Source organism: Toxorhynchites rutilus, chromosome 2, assembly GCF_029784135.1.
Source record: "Toxorhynchites rutilus septentrionalis strain SRP chromosome 2, ASM2978413v1, whole genome shotgun sequence".
Taxonomy (NCBI): domain Eukaryota; kingdom Metazoa; phylum Arthropoda; class Insecta; order Diptera; family Culicidae; genus Toxorhynchites; species Toxorhynchites rutilus.
In genome coordinates, this window is record NC_073745.1 from 343,921,315 (window position 1) to 343,932,253 (window position 10,939).

General features: G+C 40.7%; 1 protein-coding gene across 1 annotated transcript; it reads left to right on the forward strand.

Annotated features, from left to right (window-relative positions):
- The first annotated feature begins 5,797 nt into the window (after positions 1-5,797).
- LOC129767309 (venom serine carboxypeptidase) lies at positions 5,798-7,546 on the forward strand. Its single transcript, XM_055768035.1, has one exon. It carries the CDS (start codon positions 6,002-6,004, stop codon positions 7,466-7,468), a length of 1,467 nt encoding a protein of 488 aa, XP_055624010.1. The 5' UTR covers positions 5,798-6,001; the 3' UTR covers positions 7,469-7,546.
- The last annotated feature ends 3,393 nt before the right edge of the window (positions 7,547-10,939 follow it).

Consider the following 10,939-nt stretch of genomic DNA (forward strand, 5'->3'; position numbering starts at 1 on the left):
ATTACGTTCTATTGAGATAGCATCATGTATTATGTATTATAATATATAGCTTCTTTATTACTCATCGCGAACCAAAGAATCACTCGAAAGAAAAGGAAAACTCTCGACAATAAAATATGTGTTCTCTAGAATTTTATGGAATTGTGATGTTTCTCGAAACTGTAACCGTAAGAGTGTCCGTAGATCAGGTTTATGGTGAGATTTTTTTTTGTTATTTTTAAAAAATATGGATGGGTTATACCTATGATATAACCGCAAGGTTGACATAGGACTGCAGTTGGTTTAGTAATCAATTGTATTTCTTCAATTAGCAATGATTCCACCTCGGATGTTCCTCCGCTGCGCAGAGCTATCTTTTGTGTGTATTGATAAAATTATTTATTAAACAAGGCAATGAATGAAACTTTACGAACTCAATTGCAAACAAAAAGTCATGCATTATGGTAGTAGTTGTCGCAGCAAATAGGTATCAACATTTTGCCTTTCGGCTGAAAGTCTATAATAAAGAATGAAAAAAAAATTTGCCTGATCATCATACAGTATACGTAGAAGTTAAGTGAGCTGCCGACATGAAGAGATATCTTCCAATGCAGTCTTGAATAATTGAGCCAATGCGTTGCATTTGTACCCGCTTTTGTAGAACGTGTTAGCAAAACGAATTCCGGAGTGTAAAAATGCATGGGGGTATAACAATATTGCCGACCTGAATGTATCCGCAATGCCGATTTTCAATGCCGGAATTTGCAAGAAGGCAAGCGAGTACAAAAGTACTCGCAGTTTGTATGTATTTTGCAATGTCGATTTCCCCAGGCTTCATGGTTTTGAAGTCTGAGTTAGAGAAACATTCCAATTTGCAAAAACGCAAACGAGTACAAAAGTATCCGCAGCTTGCATCTATTTTGCAATGCCGATTTCCTTAGGCTCCATGGTTTTGAAGTCTGTGTTAGGGAAACATCCATCCATTCCAGCGATCGTACCTCAATCGTTGCGCAATCATAACTGAGTGAATTCCCGAGCGGCACTCGCTTATATACCGATTGGTGTGATTTCAAAAGCCTGTTTTGAAAGCAATTTTAGGAGTATCGAAACAAGAGTTTGGATACCCCTAAACCCTTTTCGCTGGTATTGATTTACCTACAAATGCGCCTGTTGCGCTTCATATTTATTATGCGCTTGTTTGCGCTTCAATTTTACATTTGCATTTGTTATTGCCCGCCCCGCTATTTGGGTCCGTAACAAGAATGGTTTGTTACTCCCAAGCGGCATCCAGTGTATTCTCTGTGCAATTCCGCTGGTTCAGGTCATGAGCAACAAGCATTCTCTTGCGAATACCTGGGAATTTGAAGTAAAGAAAGTCGATAAATTTGCTAGAAATAGGAACGAACAAAAACAGAACTGGATTGTTAAACAGTTCTACGGTAAACTCACTTCAGATAAAGCTTACAAAGATTGCCAACATCTAGGAAATTTAGATTCCTTAGATTACCATAGGGTTGCACGTTCATATAGATGGATCTAACCATTGTTCTAAGAAGAACTCCCATCCCATTGGTGGACGCGGTCAACAAGAAACTAGACGAGCTTCTCGAGAGAGGCATTATAAAGGTTACATGGTTTACATGGTTTTCCCCGCAAGTGGTGTCAGAGAAAAAGAATCTAACGGGTAGATACGATTGTGTTTGAACTCACGTCGCTTTATCGGGATGTGGTCAGAAAACGACGATACTGTCAGACTGAAAAAGAGGCTCTTGCGTTGGCGTGGAGTGTCGAGCGGTTCAGGAATTATTTAATCGACAGAGAGTTTAAGCTTCTAACGGATTGTAAGGAGTTAACTTTTCTCTTATGGTCTACATCACGTCCGTGCGCTCGAATTAAGCGTTGGGTTTTACGACTACAGGGTTTCTAATATAAGATTTTACACATTTCCGGGACGCAGAACATAGCGAAAGTGATATCTAGACTTTCAACGCCTCCTAATTGATTCTACCGTGAGTGCAATTGCTCCAAAATAGGACGATTAAGAGAAGGCCAGTCATGAGGACCTCTCAAGCCCAACAAATACCCTACAAACATTGCCCAGAACGTAGACTCCAACGAAGGTTCTCTCCCATATGTCTGTTGACGATGACTCATTGGTGATAGATTTCCCGTCCGAGTCAGAGGGGTAAGATGCTGATGATAAATCCGTCGCTGTCATTTTCAGTGAAAATGTTGAAGATGTTGAAGATGTTCATGGAAAATGTGTGGTGTCCGGGTGGTGTGACGCCTCTTAAGGTCAAGTGGGGGTTCTGTGTCAAGGACAACAATAATGAAAACTCAGTGTAGTACAAGACGAGGATTGTGAGCAAAGGTTTTCTACGGAAGCAGTAAAGGCTAACTAGGAGATGTTCGCTCCGGTTGCGACGCTAGCCACAATACGAACGATTCTAGCAGCAGGTGTGTAACAGGAACATGATATCGGATGCAGTTTGGATGTCTAGTAATCTCGACGAATGAAATTGAAGAGCTCCAGTGACTCAGAAACAACAACATGCATATAAAATATCAAGCATATCAACTAGCTAACCCTTTCGCCAAGCCTTTCTTTCGCGTTACAGAGAAAAATCTTATTATATCTGTACGACGAATGCGGCACTACTACATTATAGCTAGTTTTCGTAGTAGAGGAATACTAGGCTTCACTTGAATAATGATCCGGGATCACTTTCTGTATTTCAGTAGAGATTGTTCCTACATTGTATGCTTCTCGAAATGTAAAATTGAGCCGAGCATTGAAGTTCAAGAATCCGCCATACTTGAAGTGACCAGATGATCAGAGGTGTAACGCGGGACACAAAAAACAAAACGTTATGTATATACGTTATGTGAACATAAACCATAGTTTAGCAAGTCTAAACTGATCAGTATTATTTCTTTCTGAGTATCGGCACTCAGTTGTGATTTTTCGGTGGTTTAGATTTTGTTTACGCTCGAAAATCACTCGCTCAATCAGAGCATTTACGCCTGGCAAGCACGATTCAAATTCTACAATTTTCTTCAAAATACCGAATGGAAGGCTCGAAAATTCCAATACATTTTTCATCGATTTTAGTGTTAAGCCAGCGTTACACGATGCTACGAACACCCTCGAATGATGGACGCTCGATGATTCGACGCATCGTGTAGTCGACAGACGAGCTACGAACCTCCAATGTCGAGTGTCGAAGATTCGCGTTGGAAGGTAATCCGTTCGTTGTGGATTACCTTCCAACGCGAGTGGCACGAGTCAAAGGATTTTTGTCATTCGTTGATTCGACACTCGATGACATTCGATACACCGCTACATGATTTGTCCGAATCTATCTTTGACAGATTGGTTTGTTTACAAATTTCAGATGAAGGAACTATGAAGTTGATTCATAAAATTCAAAATATTCGGCAAAATATTGCAGTTTAATAATGTTAATTTCAACCATTTTTAATTTACAGCCCGATATCAGTACAATTGCTACGGCAGCAATTTCAGTACTCGCATTGTCATCCAGTTTCCTAACGTTTTTGATGGTAAACAAAAACAATAAACATTCGATCCAAATACTCGCCGATTGTTTGGACCGATTGCTCTGAATCGAACATTCACTTCACCGCGTAGCAGTACATTCGTCACAACATTTGTCGATTCATCGAGTCAAATGTTTGAGTCCAACATTCGAGTGAAACGTTGGACGAATCGTGTAGCGCCCGCATTAACGTATGCATTCAAAAAAATGGACTAATTTCGGATGGCGATGAAAGATAATTTATAGGAACAAATTTTCTTTCAATCTTACGTTTATCAAGTCTACAACAAAATTGATTCAAGGCTGTTGATTCGCTGCAGCAGCACTGTCAAGCAACTTGATGATTTTTCCATACTGCAAGCTCTACCCCACAGCAAAAGAGTTAGACATCCTGAGGCACCTTCAGCCCTATTCTGTATTCCGACGGATTTACATTTCGTTCGAGTTTTAATTTCGCATTCCCTATTTAGAACGTTTTGCCCATTCATTGTTCGAAGAGGAACAGATCGAACGAAATGCAAAAACAACTCGAACGGAATACAGAATGGAATTTTATCAAATCGTTCGAAATATTTCGACTCGATCGAAATACAGAATAGGGGTGTTTGTGTCCGCCAGACATAGTCGATCTGGTATTTACATTATCATCTCTTTGCCACTCCTTAAGCCGAGAGATCGAAGCAACCGGCCAAACGGTGGAGAAGAATCTGGCCAAAATGGACATTTTTATGCGGAAGCGTCAGACGAGACCGGTAGAATCTGAGCAACAGGCAATCACCCACAAGGAGTAGCTTGAGGTGCTGGTGAAAAACTTCCTTCCGGCGAAAGAAGTGAAAAACTTAGTTTCGTACTCATAATGAAAGACGAGACGTACTTGATGCTAGAATTCAACGAATGACAGGGGACCGGGTACGTTACGTTCCCCAGGTAAGCGATGACGTCGAACATATCATTCACATCAAGTTCTCGAAGAAGGTCCTTCTCTGACAGGCGTGAGGGGAATGTTCAAGCCGCTCTTCTTTCGAGTCGTATGGTGAACGGGGAGATATATAGTACGAAGTGATTGCTGGGAGTTGCGAAGGTGATGTGATCTTTATGCGGAACTTGTAATTAACCCATTATGCCAAAGGTCACTGGAGGATGGATCGGCTGGAGATAAACATTGTCGCGAACCCCGCCAACCTTCCCAACATTCCCCAGCTGCGACCGATAGAAAACTTTTGGGCGAATGGACAAAATGGAGAAACAGTCGACCACCAAAGCCATGAAAAGGTAAAAGAACACGCCGACATACATCTTTTCATCGTCCATGGTTGAGGTTTCGGCCAACTTCCGTAAAACCGCCCAGCGCTTCATTTACGAAACTTCATCAAACAACCCTGCCTCTTCCTGTCGAGTATACACTAGTTCTTCCGGCTTATTTAAAACTTTAAGCCCTGACCGAGCTAGGAAGAACAAAGATGAACTCTTCGTCTGGCTCACGTTGATCCCAGCGGATCAATAGGGGACTTCTATAAAATCATTTTCCAATTTGGTTGCTGTCGCTTCCAGTTGACACTCTCTAAACAAAAAGCCCAATGTCGGTGCGATGAAAGCAGCTCAACGTAATAATCTTTGGATGCATTAGAAGCGCCCTTGAACAGTCTGCCAAATAAAAGTTTTTTTTGAGGTTCATTCATTTAAGAAAATCAACATGATCAAATTGTGATATTGAAATATATTGATATCGCGGGACATTTTCGTTTCTTTTGCCAAGTGCGGGGCGTTTCGCGGGACGGAATCTTACGCGGGACATTTTGTTGGAATGCGGGACGTCTGGTCAGTTTAGCCATACTCCCAGACATGACAACGTGATGTTTCTACTTTAAAATGTTTGGTCATTCATCAGATAATTCCGGTCGATAACTCATGGTCTGACGCCTTCAAGCTAACAACTGTGTCGATTCTAGGATCAGCTCAAAAATCAAGGAATCCATTTAACACGGAACCCGTATAACTCTCTCAAACTCCATTTGTACCTCACATTGATGTTAATTTCTAATTGATAGCCACAATACACTCTTCATTCTTTGAGTATAATCAACAGATAGGTCATAGTCCAATAAATAACAATTATTGTCTCTTATCGTCGGTGTGGCAAGAATAGACTATGTGTTCTGACTTCAATAAGTTGCATAAAACTGTGAAATTTGCTAAACCAGTACGATTCGTGAAATATTCGAAATTAATACGATTCTCCTTATCTGATGAAATGAACATTTTTCATCAAATAGCTCAGAATAAGCACACCGTCTCGTCCATAGACTGATTACCATACTACCAATATCAGAACAAAGCTAAGTAGAACATTTCAGTGTCCTTTCATCCATCGTTTCGTTCGAACGCTTTTGGGGATCTTTTCTCGAGTCTCGCGTTAATCAGATTATACTGTACAAACATTGCCAGCAGCAGGCAGAACAACAATGCGACCGATTGTGTGTGTCCTGCTCGCCGCGGTCACTATTTTCGCTAACGCAGCAAATGGCCGACTATTCATAAATCCATATCCTCGTTATGAAGGAACCTACAGAGCTCTCACCTCGGATGACGATGTCGGCGAGCCTCTGTTCCTTACACCTTTCGTAAAGAATGGAACCGTGGATGCTGGCCGCCAGGCGGCGAAGGTAAATCACAGCAGCATTCCGGCGGATGTCGAAAGTTACTCAGGCTATCTGACGGTTGATGAGACATTCAACTCGAACTTATTCTTCTGGTACTTTGTGGCTAAGAGTGACGCCCAAAATGATGCCCCGGTTGTTTTGTGGCTCCAAGGGGGACCCGGAGCATCGTCTTTGTATGGACTGTTCACTGAAAACGGACCCTTTTCGGTGGATTCGGACAAAAAATTGCAACCGAGGAAATATTCTTGGCATTTAAATCACCATCTGATTTATATCGACAATCCAGTTGGAACTGGTTTCAGTTTTACCGATAACGAACATGGATACAGTACCGATGAGAAACAGGTCGGCAATAATCTCTACCAAGCATTGGTGCAGTTCTTTGCCTTGTTCCCAAATCTACAGTCGCGCAAATTCTATGTCACCGGCGAATCGTACGGAGGGAAATATGTACCGGCTGTATCGCATAAAATACATCAAATGAATGGAAATACGAAGCTGAAAATCAACCTGCAGGGACTTGCCATCGGAAACGGACTGTGCGATCCTTTCCACCAGCTGGTTTACGGTGACTACCTATACCAGATAGGATTGATTGATTCAAACGCCCTGGTTCAGTTTCAAGCGTACGAGAAAAAGGGACGCGATTGTATCACAAAGAGAGATTTCAATTGTGCGTTTCAAGCGTTCGATGAATTGATCAATGGAGATCAATTTAGCAGTGGGTCCCTCTTCAAGAACGTTTCGGGTTTCGAAACATATTTCAATTACCTTGAGACAAAACCGGAAGCAGCGGATGATAATATGGTGCATTTTCTGCAGCTTCCGGAAACACGTCGTGCAATTCACGTTGGTAAGAATGCCTTCCACGATCTCGACAAAGAAAACAAAGTCGAGCAACATCTCAAACTGGACGTTATGGATTCTGTTGCTCCCTATTTGAATTCACTGTTGAACAAGTATCGTGTGCTCATTTACAACGGTCAGCTCGATATAATTGTAGCCTATCCGTTGACCGTCAACTATGTGCGTAAATTGAACCATCCGGGAGCTAAAACGTACAAGACCGCACCTCGTTACATCTGGAAAGTGAACGGTGACATAGCGGGGTACGCGAAAGAAGCTGGAAACCTGGTCGAAGTGTTCGTGCGTAACGCCGGTCATATGGTACCGAAGGATCAACCCAAGTGGGCGCTGGACATGATCATGCGATTGACTCACGGAAAAGGATTCAGCCCTAAGGGATTGAAAAAAGTGTGCGCTAACTGAACGTCGCGATTTGTGTTTTTTTTTATTAATCTACTCATCTATAAACGAAATATAAACACTAAATTTTGAATCATAGAAGCTTTATCGTTCTAATAAGTTGATTTCTTGAGTCTTGATACATTATTGACCGATGTAGAAAATATTCTAAATGTAATTTCTCTAATGGTTATCTAAATCAATCTAAATCGTTAAGGAATTTACTATTTGAAAACTTTTTGATAAAATGAAATACTCGCTTACGTGTCTCAAGTTGACCCCGAATGCATGAGTTTCACAGCCGGAATTTTCAGTAGTCATCGCTAAAAACTTTAAAATTCTACTTTAAAATCTCATTTCCTCATTATTATCAGTGCCGTTTCCATATTGAAATTTAAACTCCTAATTTTCGTCTAAAGAACGGCCTGATGTGGTACCGAATATCCTCAGATTCGGCTCACGTACGCGATCAGGGGAATTCTTCACGCGGTGACATGCACCATCCTGAATTGCAACAGGTTTGATATTTTATATATTTTTCTCAAAATTTTGACCTGGTCCTCCAATTTGTTGGTATGAGGCAGTGGCATCGACTGGGGTATGCGAGGGGCGCGGATCTCGGATCGATCTTTTCCATTCCAATTTCCGGTTTTTTGGATCGATCTTTTGTACACGAGATAATCCAGTAAATCGATTTTTTTGCTTTCGTTTATTTTTCATTATACATACATCGATTTTTATTTTACCAAAGACCACATAACAATTTTGTAAACATAATGTTTCTCCGATTTACTTCCATACAAATGCTGGTAGAGATCAGGGTACGTTTATGACGTAAACGCAAAATGAATAAGGCAATAGTAGAGTTTCGAACAAAGTTTGACATTACGTAACATTGTGTTCGAGCTTTTCTTAACTTGAAATGAGAACAAATGTCTCGACAAGAAAAGGTTGATCGCAATAAGGGAAAATGCTAGTGAAACGTTGAATTTAATATTTCCTTTGGTTTTGACGTCTATTTGTACAAGTATGTGAGTATAAATACAATACTTTTATTTCAGCACTATGGAATCACATAGAAATACAATAAGCATCACATTTGCAGTACATTTGTTCATTTTCCGTAGGTCTTAGAATGGGTATATGAATACCATCAATACACTGGGTATCTTGAATTTGTCGAAGAAATATTGCTTTGTTTCATTAAACGATGTTGTATTCAATTCGATCCATTTTTTGTATAAGCTTCTTTCCAGAAGTGGCATAATTTCATTGAACACTGATGAAACTAATGGTTAAGCCATAACAAGTAAAAAGATTTCTCCTTCATTACATTAATTTGGTACGACCAGAAGCCAGAAGATTCAAAACGGTCGCTAATTTCAAAGCTGCAGGAGTAGCAGTGCTTCTGAAGATTGTTTGGAACACGGTTGCATCCGAAATATTTTTAAATGTCTGATATATTGCCGATATATTGCCCATTTTCACTTAGCGAAAGAGAATTAATTTTATCCCTCAACTCCCGCCTCTGTGGAAAAAGCATGCTCTCTTCTTCACTGTCGCTATCGTCAAAAAAACATTTTGCGATCTTTTTTTCTAATATAATATCAAATTAAAATTGTTTTTCGTCATTGATATTTGTGGGGCATAGGCAAGACAACCCGATGACGGTCCACCATCAGTCCAACTGTGTGCACGTAAAGGCTGATTTAGACGATGCCAGTCAGCGCTCTAGTTGAGGTATCCAGTGAACAGAGAACAGACACTCGGTTCAAGTTAGAGGCCAATTACTTGTTCGATACTGGTACAAGTAACTTGGACAGAGTGTCTGTTCTCTGTTCACTGGATACCTCAACTAGAGCGCTGACTGGCATCGTCCAAATCAGCCTTAAGTAGTCACATGATGTGCTTACAGTCACACCCAAGGAAAGTGAAGTGGAAGGTAAAACGTAATGTCAGAATTGCCGTTCGGACGTATCCCGTAAGTTTGAACTTATTTACATGAATGGTATCCAAACAACACTAAACATTGACTACAGTTTCGCCGGCACCTTTGATTGCCGTTATGAACCAGCACAAAAAACAAAGCTGCAAATTATGCGCTAGTGGCGGTACCACGATCAAAGCATTCCCTGAATCACATTAGCCGAGCCAGCTGGCGGAAGCATATGCATAAAGGTTGCTAGGTTACTATTTTCAACGACAACTGTTTATTTATTATACTGCTTCAAATACCTTCGACGAAATCAAATGTAACCATACCAACGTAAGTAATAACATAAACAAATCCAAACTTTTCGTCTTGCCATTCCTCATACGTCTTTTCTAAATAGTGTAAATTACAAGGCACCTGTTAACTCCACCATCTTGGTCACACCAATGCACCCAGCCGGGTGCTATGATTGAGGTTAACATCATTAAGAAGATCTCAAGCACAACTGTCAGTGGGGAACCCAATTCAGGCCGAAAACAAAGGGAAAATGCCAGTGGGGAACTCAATATGTTGGCTCTTGTCAGTTTAATAGGGGTTCTCTAAAGACGTCACCCGGGTGAATGCACCAGTTAGCATAGAACCGAACGAGGCCCTTCATCTCCCTTGGATCGCCCTTCGGGTGCGGTCAGTTCGTCCATCAGCGGTCCTACAGGCAAGAGGTGCATTCGATAGCTCCGGCACGCTCTGGCAATTGCCAATATTTGCAATAACCGTGAGGTTTGCTTTGTTTACAAACCCAAACATTTGACATTTCTCTTCGAGACAAATTTAGCTCGAAATCTAGTACATTGAAAATAATAACTTGAAAGAGATACATAATACTAAAATCAATTCGATTCGAGTTTGAATAAGGGGCTGTACACATACCGCGTGGACAGAAAAAGTACTATTCTAAATTCCCCCCCTCCCCTCCGTGGACAAGCGTGGACATTTTCTTACCCCTCCCCCTGTTGTCTTGTTGTGAACATTTTTCCTTATTTTACTAGAATAATTGATGAAATAACTGAAATGCGCAAAGATTATGTTTTAATTCTATTCAAGTTTATTTGTTTCAAACTATACTAGCTATACCCTGTCACGCTTTGCTGTGGCACATTGAGGTTTTATGGCAGAGAAACGATTAGCAAAATAAAGCATATGTTTTACTTATGACAGACATACAACTGTACTAGCGTTGTACTTCGAAAATTGTATGTCTGTCACCACGTACAGCGCTAGAACCATGCAAGCAACTCGGTACAATCGCTGTACCTGTACCGACCTATTTTATACCAGGGACAGACATACAGCTGTACTTGCGTTGTACGTGTACAGCGTTGTACAGGTACCATCGTACCATGACAGACATACTTTGGTTGTACAAAATATGTACCGTATGTCAAACTGACATTCAGATATTTTTCCAATTTCCACCACATATTTCAATGAAAAAGGTTTTTTATTAGTGTCTAAACTATCAAACACAACAAAAAAGTTTCCAATCTGAGTTATTAACTTAAAAG

Coding starts and splice junctions, on each gene's coding strand:
- LOC129767309 (XM_055768035.1), top strand. CDS start 6,002: ATGCGACCGATTGTGTGTGTCCTGCTCGCCGCGGTCACTATTTTCGCT.